This window comes from Geotrypetes seraphini, chromosome 1 (assembly GCF_902459505.1).
Source record: "Geotrypetes seraphini chromosome 1, aGeoSer1.1, whole genome shotgun sequence".
In the NCBI taxonomy this organism is placed as follows: domain Eukaryota; kingdom Metazoa; phylum Chordata; class Amphibia; order Gymnophiona; family Dermophiidae; genus Geotrypetes; species Geotrypetes seraphini.
The window spans coordinates 319,583,729-319,598,810 of NC_047084.1; the positions used below are offsets into that span (position 1 = coordinate 319,583,729).

General features: G+C 44.0%; 1 protein-coding gene across 1 annotated transcript in view; it reads left to right on the plus strand.

The window, feature by feature from the left end:
* Nucleotides 1-15,082, plus strand: part of CENPE (centromere protein E) — a 539,120-nt gene that overhangs the window by 488,697 nt on the left and 35,341 nt on the right. Inside the window, exon 44 of the mRNA XM_033956806.1 lies at nt 5,039-5,239. Within this exon, the coding sequence (XP_033812697.1) occupies nt 5,039-5,239 (201 nt within the window). The remainder of the gene's footprint in view (nt 1-5,038; nt 5,240-15,082) is intronic.

A 15,082-nucleotide genomic window follows, 5' to 3' on the forward strand; every position in this document is an offset into this window, starting at 1 on the left:
GCACTGCGGAGAACGGCGGCAGAGAGGAGGAGAGTCCGGGAGCAGGCAAGAGAGATCTGCCTGACACCCCCCCCCCCCAGACCACGATCTTTCCCTCGCCCCTCCTCCGGCATGTCCCTCGCGGCACGATCCACCCACCCTGGCACCAAAAAGTTGGGAGCAGGAGGGGTGCTCAGTCCCTCCTGCTTCTAGGCCTCCCACCCCTGGTCAGCTCAGGTGGTCAGGCCTGGCCTACCCACCCCAGTACCTTTGAAATAGTTGGGAGCAGGAGAGGTGCCCGGTCCCTCCTGCTTCTTCTGACAAGGAGCTCTATCTTCAGGACAGGAGGGGTGCCCAGAACCTCCTGCTCCTATGCTGATCTTTGGGAGCAGGAGTAAAGTGTCCTGCTCCCCGGGCCGCCACTGTACAATAGCGGCCTTAGGCCTCGCCCCGGTGCATCATCTGGTTTAGGGAGCTATTGACTAGGTTGGTGATCCAGGTGGTGATTTGTCCAGGCGCAGCAGTGAGAAGGTAAGAGGGACAGTTGTCTAGGGAGCTGCAGTGCACGGATAGTTTGGATAGTAGTTTTTTTTTGTGTCAGGGATGGACAGGTTGGAGAATGAGGTCCAGATTTGGTCTGCTTTGGTGGGTTCAGGGGTGTGTTGAGATGTACTGAGAATATGTGTCTCGGTAGTGATTGATTTGGCTACCTTTGATTGTACAATTTTTATTTTGTTGAGAAAGAAGTCTGCTAGATCTTGAGTGCTGATTTTGTTGGGTTGTCCTTTGGGTTCTTGAGCCGGTGGGGTTGTGAGCTGTCGTACCAGGTGAAAGTTTTTTGTTATCCAGCGTTTTGGTGCCTAGTTTGTTGGCATAGTAGTTCTTTTTGGCCTCCGATATGTTGGATTTGTATTTGTTTATTGCCTCTCATCATAGTGTTTTAGTGTTCCGCTTTTTCGCCATTTTCTTCTCGGTCGCCTGCATAGTTGTTTATCCAGTCTCAGAGGCTCGGTGAACCAGGAGGAGTTATGGTTTTATTTTGTTTTTCGAGTGTGGAGGGGGGTGAGTATGTTCAATGCATTGGTTATGGCTTGGTTCCAGCTCATTAGCATAGTTGTAGTGCAGTCTGAAGGGGGGGTTAGGGTATTCTCAACTAAGTTCCAGAAAGGTCTGGTCTGATCTTTCCTTGCACGAGTTTCATTTCCTTTGTGGCCTTGTTGTTCTGATTCTCAGTTTAAGCAAAAATTTAGTAGGCAGTGGTCTGTCCATGGTGTTGGGGTCCATTTGGCGTTAGTTGTAAAGATGGCGGGGGTTGATGCTAGTATGTCCTTTCTCATGGGTGGGACCTGAGGGTATGACCGTGATGTCACAATCTTCAAATAGTGTTTTGAGTTTGAGGACATCTTTGTTCTCGGTAGATTCAAGAGGGAGGTTGATGTCTCCGAAGATGAGTAGTTTAGTGTACTGGCATGCTAGGTTCGTTATTATTTCACTCGTTTTGGGGATAGAGCTTGATTGAGAGTTGGGTGGTCTGTAGATCAGTAGGATTCCAGTTTTGTTGAGTGCTGAGTTGGGCATGTCTTCAAGTTTGCAAGCAATGTATTCTAGATCTGGGAGGGCTGCTGAGTCTAGCTCGGTGATAAAGTATGAGCTTGGCCACACAGATCGTGGTACCCAAATATGATATTCACACAGGTCACGGCCTCCGGTTGCCAGTGCATCCAGACCTCCTTTCGCAGGGGTCCAGTATGCAAGGAAGATCCAGATTGCTTTTCTCTTAAGGCAGGGCTCTTGAGCATGAAGCATTAGAGCACAAATGGGATTCAGAGGTGGTCATTGCCACCCTTTTCAGGTCTTTGACTACAGTCTCCGCCTACACTAAGGCGTAGAAGGCTTTCCAGCATTGGTGCACTCAGTAGCAAATTGGATTAGGGTATAAGCAATTTAGGTGGTGGAGAACTTACAGGTCATGGACCTAGGGGGCCATCGCGGGCGCAGACTGCTGGGCACGATGAACCCCTGGTCTGACCTGGCAGAGCAATTCTTATGTTCTTATGAGCCATTTTCGGCTCTGATCTCTGTCATGTTAGCTTTCCTTCAAGCTGGTCTTGACAAAGGGCTTATTGTGGCTTCCCTTCAGGTTCAAGTCATAGGGCTCTCTTGTTTTAGGGCCTGAGATCACATATCTATTCTGGTGTCTCATCCAGACATAGCCAGATTTCTGAAGGGTGCTCTCCACATCAGACCACCAGTCAAGCCTCCATTCCCTTTCTGGGATCTTAAATATGGTTCTGCAGGGTCTTGCCAAAGTTCCATATGAGCCACTAGAACAAGCTTCTCTTCTGGATTTAATGATAAAGGCTGTTTTTCTAGAGGCTGTGACATCAGCGAGATGAGTCTCAGAGCTCCAGGCTCTTTCATATAGAGAATCTTTCCTTAAAATCTCATACACTGAAGTTTCTCTATGCACCGTCCTTTCCTTTCTACCGAAGGTAGTTTTAACATTTCATGTCAATCAAGAGGTTCATTTACTTGCTTTCCAGTCCATAAGTTCTAAGAAACAGGATCAGATTTTGAAGGTTAGATGTGAGAAGAGCGCTGAAAAGTACTACTTCAGTATCTTGAGGTCACCAATAAGTTTCTTTTGTATTCCCTACTTGTCCAGAATGACACATCTGTTGCACTGGAAAAAAATATGTTCTTACCTTGATAATATCTTTTTCAGTAAATAGGTGTCATTCTGGACCCCCGTCCTTCCTGCACCTGCCTACTGTCTCATTCTGATTGTTCTCCAAATATGTATCTTGGATGCAAGTCAGCCATTTGGGCCCTGAAGAATTCTGTATCATAGGTTTCTAGAGTCTACAGGGGTATTACCTGAGCTCCTTTGATGCTTTTGTTGGCATTTGGTGGTTATTTAATTTTTAAAGCGTTAAAGTCAAACAGTTATAAGTACAGTACTTATATAGTCTGAGTTCACAAGGAGGAATGATTCAGTGGGGGAAAGAAAATGTCTCAGAGAAAACAACTTCAGTATACAAAAACTCTTTTTCACAATAAGCTTTTTGTTGCTGAATAAAGCATAATGGTACATAGGGATATGGAAGATAGTAGGTCTGGAGCCTAGGTGGATTGCAGAAGAATGAAGCAAGGAATATCAAATGGAGGGGACATGTAGAGTGATAAAGGATTGCTCGGGTCCAATGTGGTGAAGAAGAGAGACTAAGCATTGCTCAGCCATTTCCCTGAAGTAGCGGGGGTGCCGAGTTTACCCCGCGAAACTAAGGCCTGATCGGATATAAGTTAGAAGCAAAGATGCTGATTTGACAATAGGCTACTCGAGTTAAAGAGCTAAGTATTTGTAAAAGACTACACTAGTTTATTATATTAAATGGAAAGTCAGAAGTCATAAGCTACAATGAATTTCCTATTTTTCATATGAACTATTTTTAAATGAATTTCATTTTTGTAAATGAACCTTCCTTTTTTCATATGAACTATTTTTCAAATGAACTCATTTTTTGCTAATGAACTTTTTCAAGTAACTGTTGCTCCGATATAGGTTTCCAAAAAAAATTTGGTGCATTAACAGAAGGAGGCATAACCCCTGATGAAACCGAATGTGAAACGGTTGGGCAGCTGTGCAGGTGCTTGTTACTGTTGCTCCGATAATAGTTTTCTAAAAAAAATTTGGTGCATTACCAGAAAGAGGCATATCCCCTGATGAAACCAAGTGTGAAACGGTTGGGTAGCCGTCGGGCACAAAAGATAAGCACTTTCCTTCCTATAGCACCTTATGCACTTTATATTTATTGAAATTGATATTTAAAGATATTTAAAATAATTAAAAAACGTACAGCACAGGTCATTTTTCCAAGACCAATGATGAATATACCACCCCAGTAATGGCATGAAAAATTATTTAAGTAGTGCTTTGGGTATTTGAGGTCTGGTAATTCAATGCAACTTGATATGAATTTGTTCTCTGGTTTATAGCAATTTTTGATTTTGAACAAATTTTCATTTTCTTCTATTCCAGTGTATTTAGAGAATGACACAGGGACAAATATTTCCCATCCCCGCAGGAGCTCAATTTCCCCATACCGTCCCTGCAAGTTTTGTTTCTGCCCCTACCCCATTCTTGTATTCTCTGTCTTAACCGCACAGGTCTCAAATACTTATGCTTTTAAAGTGTTTGAGACTTCTGCAGATGTGGACAGAGCTTGCAGGAATGGGACGGAGACAGAAAAAGAACTCACAGGGAAAAATTTGTCCCCGTGTCATTCTCTAGTTGTATTCTCCTAATATTAAGTTCAAAATTTCTCAGAAGAAATTTCAGAAGGAAACGCTCTCTGGAGCAAATTAAGAATTAAGGCAAGCACTAGTGGTAAACATAAGAACCAGATATCATATACCCATTTTTAGGAGTGAATTTAATTATTTGCACAAAACTAATCCATTTGGAGATGGTGTTTAAGACTATGGAGGGTCTCTTATTATAGTGCATTAAGTATCAAATATGCAAATTAGCATGCATTAACTGTTACTGTACAAACACCAACTGTTAGCATGTGCTAATTTGTGCATTGAGTACTTTTTGTGTTGGGGATTGGTCTATGGGCAAGGAGAGCATATTGCAGTTAGTATGGAAAACACCACATGCTGTCGATTATGCTGTTAGAATGGGATCCCTTAGCACCTTCTTAATAGGAGACAGTAAGTATATGTACTAATTGTGATCAGTGTTAAAACATGGTAATAAATATTTCAACATAGTAATTGCAGAGGGTATATTGGGCACACCCCCAATAATTTGTACACAACCATTCCACTTAATGTACATTAATGTTTGCTAAGTGCTAAGTAAAGATTTTCTTTTGAGAAAATAGAACCACAGCAATTCATTATTCCTAGTCCTCAGTTTTCTTGTACTCAAACATCTTAGGTGACACAGTATAGTGTTTTTCTGTACCGAAAAAAGCTTGTTTTCAAGTCCTGGAGAATATTCCTGAATTCCACATTAAGATGCTGTGAAAATAAAATGTCATTGTTTTAACAGAGCATGATACAAAGAAAAACACAGTTGGCAATAAGAAATTATTTTATGGAATACGAATATGAACTGAGAGAGAAAAAAGCTCAAACTGAAAAATTGCACAGCATTTTGAAACAATTGGCTTCTAGTACTGCTACTACAAGTTTTGAGGAGGAAACCTATCGACTCAGTAACAGATTGAAGACTTTGGAGCAAGAACAAAAGGTATTTTGATCTACTAAATATTTTGTCCCTCTTGATTTTATCCTTTAAGCACAGACATGGAAAAGGTACTATTAAACTCTGACTTGTTGTAGGAAGCTTTGCAGTAATTTCCCCCAAAGTGAAAGCGTGTTAAGTAATTAAAAGTATATCCATGTGGAACTGACTGCAAAACACCTGAAACAAAGGAATTGCCACCAACCTCGAGGAACGTTACTTTGCTTCTTCACTGTCCCTAATTATAGAATAACCAAGAGTGGTGTTTTCATTGCTTGCCTAGCAGCTACCATGTTTCCCCGAAAATAAGACCTACCCCGAAAATAATCCCTAGCAGGATAGCCCTACCCCAAAAATAAGCCCTAGTGCCGGGATTTGCTGGCAGTTTCCCTTCCCTCCCTCCCATCCCTTGTGCAGCAGAACCCTTGAGCGAGCACCGTACCCCGAGCCCCCGCCATGCAGCCGAACCCCACCATCCACGAGCGAGCCCTACATACAGTACCTCTCTAAGCAGTGTCGGGCCAGCAGTACTCTAAACAGGCTGCTTTGGCTTTGTCCACCCGTGAATTCACTCTGCTCGCACAAAAGTTCTGCTGCACAGGGAAGGGAAGCTGGGCAAGGGTCCTGCTGCACAATGGATGGGAGGGAGGGAAGAAACTGGGCAAGGGTCCTGCTGCACAAGGGATGGAAGGGAAGCTGTACAAGGGTCCTGCTTCAGGAGGAATGGGAGGGAGGGAAGGAAGGAAGGATAGAAGCTGGGTAAGGGTCATGCTGCACAAGGGATGGGAGGGAAGGGAATCTGGGCAAGGGACCTGCTGCACGAGGGATGGGAGGAAGGGAAGGATAGAAGCTGGGTAAGGGTCCTGCTGCAGATGGGATGAGAGCGAGCGAAGGGAAGCTAGGTAAGGGCCCTGCTGCACAAAGGATGGGAGGGGAGGGAAGCTGGGCAAGGGTCCTGCTGCAAAAGGGATGGGAGAGAAGGAAGGATAGAAACTGGGTAAGGGTCCTGCTGCATAAGGGATGGGAGGGAGGGAAGGATAGAAGCTGGGCAAGGGTCCTGCTGCACGAGGGAGGGGAGGAAAGATGCACATGTGGGGGAGAGAAAGGAAAGAGGAAGAATTGGGGTGAAGGAGAGGAAGGGAGAGATGATCATGTACGTACCCCAAATATAAGACCTAGTGCATTTTTTGGGCCTAAAATTAATATAAGACACTGTCTTATTTTTAGGGATACACAGTAGTGCTTTACTATGTATAGTTTTTCTACCAAGTTTCACTTAAAGCATGCCAAATTGCAGCCTATCAAGATCAGTGGTCAACAGATAAAGCTCTATAGTAGCCCCAGGTAGTTTTACTCATACTGATAGTGTAGCAAACAATTAAAAGTATATCCATGTAAGACTAACTGTTGGCAAAATGTTTGAAACGAAGGAGTAGATGTGACTGTCCAGGAGCAAGAACAGCCCGCTTCCCTCATTGGCCCCAGAAATTTTTTTGTTAATATAACATGCCCAGCCCCAAGAATCCCCTACAATAGGGGTAACACACACACCAAGCAAAATAAACCATCCAATGTACTCTTGTTGATGGATGTTATGCTTCTTTTCATTGTTGCCTTTGTTTGCCTATTTCATCCTTGTACCATACTTGTTTACCCTGTTGACTCCTTAATAAAAATGATATTAAAAAAAAGAAACAAAGGAATTACCATTAAACCTGAGGAACATTACTTTGACTTATCAGCATTAGTGAAACTAGCTGGGTGCTACTATCAAGCTTATCTGTTGACCTTTGATAAGCTATGATTTGTCGTGCTTTAAGTGAAACAGCTTCAGATCCATCCCCCACCATATAAGATGAAAATCTCCTCCAGAGGAGCTTTTTCTTTAATGTGACATGAAAGATAGACAAGTCCATCCCACTTCAGTTGGAAACCAAGAATGACACCAAGGATGGACATCAGTTCAATGACCCTTCCCCCCACCCCAAGGAAGCATTGTGGCAATGCCAATGCACAGAATCCTCAACCAGGTATAGATGAATGTGTGTGACACCCCACCCCTTTGTATAACAGATGAACAAGAAGGCTCCAGAATTTGACAACTCCAACTTCCTCACCACTCTGTGGTCATCCAGTCCATTCTCAAAAGAATCAAGAGTACAAGAACTCGCTCTTCGGTACCCCTGGAGAGAGAGATAAGGATCTTGGTGTCTTTTAGGAAGAAATTCTCCTAAAACACTGCTTACATCCTTTATATCTTTCAGCTCTTCAGTGAAGTGTGGAGGAGTTCACTGATGGTTGATGAACTCTATCAGCTAGTAACCAAAGAATAGGATTGCAGAAAAATATACAAGCAATCTTTATACATAGTAACATACATAGTAGATGACGGCAGATAAAGACCCCAAATGGTCCATCCAGTCTGCCCAACCTGATTCAATTTAAATTTTTAATTTTTTCTTCTTAACTATTTCTGGGCAAGAATCCAAAGCTTTACCCGGTACTGTGCTTGGGTTCCAACTTCTGAAATCTCTGTTAAGACTTACTCCAGCCCATCTACACCCTCCCAGCCATTGAAGCCCTCCCCAGCCCATCCCCCACCAAACGGCCAGACACAGACACAGACCGTGTCCTGTACTGGCCCAGTACTGGCCTTAGTTCAATATTTAATATTATTTTCTGATTCTAAATCCTCTGTGTTCATCCCACGCTTCTTTGAACTCAGTCACAGTTTTACTCTCCATCACCTCTCTCGGGAGCGCATTCCAGGCATCCACTACCCTCTCCGTAAAGTAGAATTTCCTAACATTGCCCCTGAATCTACCACCCCTCAACCTCAAATTATGTCCTCTGGTTTTACCATTTTCCTTTCTCTGGAAAAGATTTTGTTCTACATTAATATCCTTCAAGTATTTGAACGTCTGAATCATGTCTCCCCTGTCTCTCCTTTCCTCTAGGGTATACATATTCAGGGCTTCCAGTCTCTCCTCATACGCCTTCTGGCGTAAGCCTACTATCATTTTCGTCGCCCTCCTCTGGACCGCTTCAATTCTTCTTACGTCCTTCGCCAGATATGGTCTCCAAAACTGGACACAATACTCCAAGTGGGGCCTTACCAATGACCTGTACAGGGGCATCAACACTTCTACTGACTATGCCTCTCTTTATACAGCCCAGCATCCTGGCAGCAGCCACTGCCTTGTCACATTGTTTTTTCGCCTTTAGATCTTCGGACACTATCACCCCAAGGTCCCTCTCCCTGTCCGTGCATATCAGCTTCTCTCCTCCCAACATATACAGTTCCTTCCTATTATTAATCCCCAAAATGCATTACTCTGCATTTATTTGCATTGAATTTTAGTTGCCAGGCATTAGACCATTCCTCTAACTTTTGCAGATCCTTTTTCATATTTTCCACTCCCTCTTCGGTGTCTACTCTGTTACAAATCTTGGTATCATCTGCAAAAAGGCACACTTTTCCTTCTAACCCTTCAGCAGTGTCACTCACAAACATATTGAACAGGATTGGCCCCAGCACCGATCCCTTAGGGACTCCACTACTCACCTTTCCTTCCTTCGAGCGACTTCCATTAACCACCACCCTCTGGCGTCTGTCCGACAGCCAGTTTCTGACCCAGTTCACCACTTTGGGTCCTAACTTCAGCCCTTCAAGTTTGTTCAACAGCCTCCTATGAGGAACTGTATTTAAAGGCTTTGCTGAAATCCAAGTAAATTACATCTAGCATATGTCCTCGATCCAGCTCTCTGGTCACCCAATCAAAAAATTCAATCAGGTTCGTTTGGCACGATTTACCTTTTGTAAAGCCATGTTGCCTCGGATCCTGTAACCCATTAGATTCAAGGAAGTACACTATCCTTTCTTTCAGCAACACTTCCATTATTTTACCAACAACTGAAGTGAGGCTCATCGGCCTGTAGTTTCCTACTTCATCCCTGTGATCACTTTTATGAATAGGGACCACATCCGCTCTCCTCCAATCTCCAGGAATCACTCCCGTCTCCAGAGATTTGTTGAACAAGTCTTTAATAGGACTCGCCAGAACCTCTCTGAGCTCCCTTAGTATCCTGGGATGGTTCCCGTCTGGTCCCATTGCTTTGTCCACCTTCAGTTTTTCAAGTTGCTCATAAACACCCTCCTCCGTGAACGGCGCAGAATCTACTCCATTTCCTCGTGTAACTTTGCTAGACAATCTCGGTCCTTCTCCAGGATTTTCTTCTGTGAACACAGAACAGAAGTATTTGTTTAGCACATTTGCTTTTTCCTCATCACTCTCCACATATCGGTTCCCAGCATCTTTTAGCCTAGCAATTCCATTTTTCATCTTCCTCCTTTCACTAATATATCAGAAAAAATTTTTGTCTCCCTTTTTTACATTTTTAGTCATTTGTTCTTCCGCCTGTGCTTTCGCCAGACGTATCTCTCTCTTGGCTTCTTTCAGTTTTACCCTGTAGTCCTTTCTGCTCTCCTCTTTTTGGGGTTTTTTTATATTTCATGAACGCCAACTCTTTCGCCTTTATTTTCTCAGCCACTAGGTTGGAGAACCATATCTGCTTCCTTTTTCTCTTGTTTTTATTGATTTTCTTCACATAAAGGTTCGTAGCCATTTTTATCGCTCCTTTCAGCTTAGACCACTGTCTTTCCACTTCTCTTATGTCCTCCCATCCTAACAGCTCTTTCTTCAGGTACTCTCCCATTGCATTAAAGTCCGTACGTTTGAAATCTAGGACTTTAAGTATCGTGCGGCCGCTCTCCACTTTAGCCGTTATATCAAACCAAACCATTTGATGATCGCTACTTCCCAGGTGAGCACCCACTCGAACATTAGAGATACTCTCTCCATTTGTGAGGATCAGATCCAATATCGCTTTTTCCCTTGTGGGTTCCGTCACCATTTGTCTGAGCAGAGCCTCTTGAAAGGCATCCACAATCTCCCTACTTCTTTCCCATTCTGCAGACGGAACATTCCAGTCCGCATCCGGCAGGTTGAAATCTCCCAACAGCAGAACCTCCTCTTTCCTTCCAAACTTTTGGATATCCACAATCAGATCCTTATCAATTTGCTGCGATTGAGTCGGAGGTCTGTAGACTACACCCACATAAATAGAAGTTCCATCTTCTCTTTTCAGAGCAATCCATATCGCTTCTTCCTCTCCCCAGGTCCCTTGCATTTCGGTCGCTTGGATTTTGATCTTTACATAGAGAGCTACTCCTCCACCTTTATGACCATCTCTGTCCTTCCTAAAAAGATTATATCCCGGTATGTTTGCATCCCATCCATGTGATTCACTGAACCATGTCTCTGTGATAGCAACAATATCTAGATCTGACTCTAATATCAGGGCTTGCAGATCATGAACTTTGTTGCTTAGACTGCGAGCATTTGTGGTCATCGCTTTCCAGCTATTTTTCAGCGATAATCTCCTTTTTCGTATGGATTTTTGTTTCGTTTCACTTTCCGTTGCAATACTAAGAAATGAGTTGCTGATATTGCTTATGTTGCAATCTTTACTACTATCACATATTTTCTTTTGCCGGGGGTGGTCTCTACAATTGTCCTTCGTACATACACCACCCCCACCTTCTAGTTTAAATGCCTAGAAAAATATTGTCTAAATTTCTCTGCAAGGTTTCTTTTTCCTGCTGTAGTAATTTGTAGCCCATCAGTGCAATATAGCTTCTTGTCCTTCCATGTATTTCCCCATCCTCCTATGTACCTGAAGCCTTCTTGATGACACCAGGCTTCAAGCCATCTATTAAAGTCCTCTGTATTTTTCACTCTTTGCTCTCCCTTTCCATATGCAGGCAGTATTTCAGAAAAAAGCTAAAGTGTTTACAAAAGGTTTCACGCCCTCACCAAGCTCCCGAAAAGCTTTCTGTGCTGCAAGTGTGGAGTTGTTGGCCAGGTCATTTGTTCCCAGATGGATAACAACATCAGTGTTAAAATTCTTAGTTTCTTCCTTAATTATAGTCTGTATTTGCCTTGAACTCCTGGTAGCTGAGGATCCTGGAAGACATTTCATTATTTTGGTCTCCTCGCCTTGTGTTCTGATGATGGAATCCCCCAACAGTAATAGTTTTCTGTTTTTGGCCTTTTTATTTGTGCTTATGTGCGCTTGTTCTCTTGAGTTACCTTCATTGGTTCCAGTCCCACCTCCCTTCTGTTTTCTTGAGTATCGCCGTGCACTAGTGGAGCGAAGGAATTCTGTAGAGGTAATATTTGTGAAGGTGGATGTTTCTGTGTTACATGTCGCAGTCTTCCTGAGCCTACTGTGACCCATTTATTCCTGGGCTGTTTTATTCTTTGCGGTAGAGGTGGTAAGTTGGTATGATTTTGTGGAGTGATGGAAGCTGCTTTAATTGTATTCAATTCCTGTTTAAGTTTGCAGAGCTCCTCCTTAATACTAGCAAGTTGAAGACAGATAGTTTCCAGTGCCTCTGCAGTGGGGATTGGTGTCCATAGACTCGCCTAACTTCAGGCCTCGGACCACAAGAAGAAGCTGGTGGATGTTCGTTTTGAGATAATCCGGAAAGACTGCCATTCTCAAGCAGCACTTGGATATTCTTAAGACACTCCTCAAGCCCGTTCCCGGTTTGGCTACCTCTTCCAAAGTGGAAGGCAACAGAGGTTCTGTTTCTCTAAGGCATAGATATCCTCTGCCCCATTTGCTTCTCCGGGCAAATCAGGATTCTTGCTTATGTCAGAGACCACCAAGGGCCCAAGAATCCCAACTATTTCCCCAGTCAAAACAAGGAACAAGCTTTTGACTGGGGAACATTACCTATTAAACAGATCAACTCAGGAAAAGAGTCAGTTAAACACTACTTACTACTCCAAATCAGAACCCCATATGGATACAAACACCCCCCTCTGCAACTCCACCAGGCTTAAATCATACACATCAACCAATCACACAACATAGAGCAACAGGGCACAAGAGAAAAAAGAAAGAAAGGTGGAGAAAAAGCCTCAGTTCAGCTTCATCTGGCAAAAAACTCCACCCTTCAAAGCAAACCCTGCACTCACACCAAAAATCTAAAGAAGATGTAGAAAAAAGCACTATGGTCGCCTGCAGAGTGATGTTAAATAACACGCCGGGACACATAGCCCATAGTTGTGATAAAGTGAGTAAATGAGCACTCAAGCAATACATTCCAAGATCTTGTGTCGAAAACAGAAAAAAAGTCAACCACTTAGCTACTTCGGCATCCAGGATATTGCTCAGTCCAACCTTCACCTCCTGGGCCCTGCAGCCACTGAACCCGACGGGGACTCTCTGTTTCGCGTTGGTCGCTGCGTCAGGGGTCTTAATTGCACTGTTTCTCGAATACACATTCCAGACCCACCATGCTGTTCTGGCTCTCACATCACTTCACAAATCACTACTGGCCAGGACAATCAGGCAGCATATTCTCAAAGCTGGGTGATGTCATCCACAGAGCACGGTAAAGACAGTGCAAAAGTGTACTGTCACTTTAACATCTGTAGAAGTCTTGAGATTACGCATGCTCAAGTGTCTTCCTGCCCGGCATCAGCTCGCAGGACCATCAGTTCTACGTCTTCCGTGGATCTAAGACATTCTGTTCTTGGAGTGTCTCCAAGTACACAATTTTCACGATTTTTTTCTTGTCTTCCCATACTTTTTTGACTTGTTTTCTTCATTCTTCATTATTTTATTTCCTTTTTGTTCATTAAAGTTTCTCGTGTTTTGACTTCCAATGCCTTCGGACCCCTTTAAGCCTTTGGGCAGCCCAGCTGCTTCACTCGTTTTTTGGGCTTTTCTTTATCCGACCACCGGTACCATTGCCGAGGTTATCTTCCCATCCATGTCCAAGCCTTCCAGCAGGTTCAAGAGGTATTCTTGATGTAATAGGGCATATCAGTCACTGACCCTCACACGTAGTGTCTTCAGTGCTTTGGTCCTGACCATCGAGTCGAATCTTGTACCCACTGCTTAACACTTCAGAAGCATTCCTTGAAGGAGCAGCATCTCCAGCAGGAGAGGCTTTTTGGCTCCTCGATATCTGCCATGGATGCTCCAGGGCCTTCGGTACCAGCACCATCTACCTCGATACCGACCCCAGGGTTGAACTCTGTACCAACATTGGCACCATCAGTTCTCCAGACTAGGAAGCCAGCTTCGCTTTCCCATCAGATTCCCATGGCATCTCCAGCATCGAATAAGTTAATTCATGCCAAACGTCAACGTCAACAGCGTTTCCCATTAGTGCAGGAGCTGTCGTCTAAAGCGTGCCTCTTCATCAAGGTCCTCAACACCTTGACGTCCTGCCGCACCATCTGTACCAACTCCAACAACAGTACAGGATGCCTTTAGACAAGATCAACTTTGGTACCTGCTCCACAAAGTCTAACTGTAATACTGAAAATGCACTCAGCAGCTGTCCATACACTTCCAGTACTGGCCCAGCCTGAGCATGGTGTTTTAAAGGCCCAGGATACCAGGTCGAGCTCCCCTTAACCTATCAGAGAGAGGTCTTGTCATTCACAGTATCGAAGCACTTCCTTATCTTCAGCTGATCGTCCACCAGGGCTACCCAATTCCGGTCCTCGAGATCTACTGGCAGGCCAGGTTTTCAGGATATCCACAATAAATATGCATGAGAAAGAATTGCCTGCACTGCCTTCTTGGTATGCAGATCTCTCTCATGCATGTTCATTGTGCATATCCTGAAAACCTGGCCAGTAGATCTCGAGGACTGGAATTGGGCAGCCCTGGCCCACATCATTCTGGACATTCTTCCCGACACTATCAATGTCATCACAGTCCATAACACTTTATGGACTGAAAACCTGCCAGTAGATCTCGAGGACCGGAATTGGGCAGCCTTGCCTTCTCCAGATTCTTCTGGCTTATCTTCTGATTCGTCTCCTTCACCACTGCGACACCATTTTTCACCTGAGAGACTCTTGTTTCCAATTTATATTCAACAATTGGGGCAGGCTCTTTTTCTCCGCCTGGAAGAGGATACTAAACTTAGAGCTGATCATCTTGATGCCCTTGACTTTGAAGATTTTCCAAGAGACCTATTTAAACTCTCATTCCATACTCTGAGAGGCAATTTTTTGAGATTTGGAGTCTCCACTAATGTCTCTAGTGGCCCCACAACAATTGGGACTCACTTTTATAGAGTGCACCTCTGCCCTAGATTTGATAGGCCTTAGCTCCATCATAAGTCCCTGATATTACAGGCTGCATTGGAGCAGTCCTCAAGTTCTAGATCTTGCGTCGGCATACCTCTGAGCACAGTAGTCCGTACCTTGGATAACTTTTGCAGAACGCTGTGCTCACCAACCATATTCTTCATGCTTCAAAAAGGAGATTGGTTATGCTCTCTGGACTTAATACACATATACCCTTGTACCGATATAACCAAATCACAGGAAGAATCTCAGATTGAGTAGGAAAGCTTCATTTCAAGTATTGTGTTCTGCCGTTTGGCTTCGCATAAGCACCAAGAATATTCACAAAGGCTTGGATTCTGTAACCTATGGCGGTGGCCACCTTAAAAGCAGCCACCAATCACACAATGGTGCCGGTTACAGACTAGTGCCTCTGGCAAAGTTAGACACTGGAAATGTAGACCAGGGTTTTCCAGGCCTACATCCGGCACCTACCTTTGAAAATCGTGCCTCCAGTGGCATTAGACACCAGAAAGCGATTCTGGCACCAATATTTTTAAACGCTGCGAGAGGCATGTTCTGTAAGCAATCAGCAAGGCCCTGTCTGGAGGACCTTCATGCATGTATGGACGTCGATGTGATGTCACGCATGCGCATGACATTGCATCAATGTCCATGCATTTCCAGA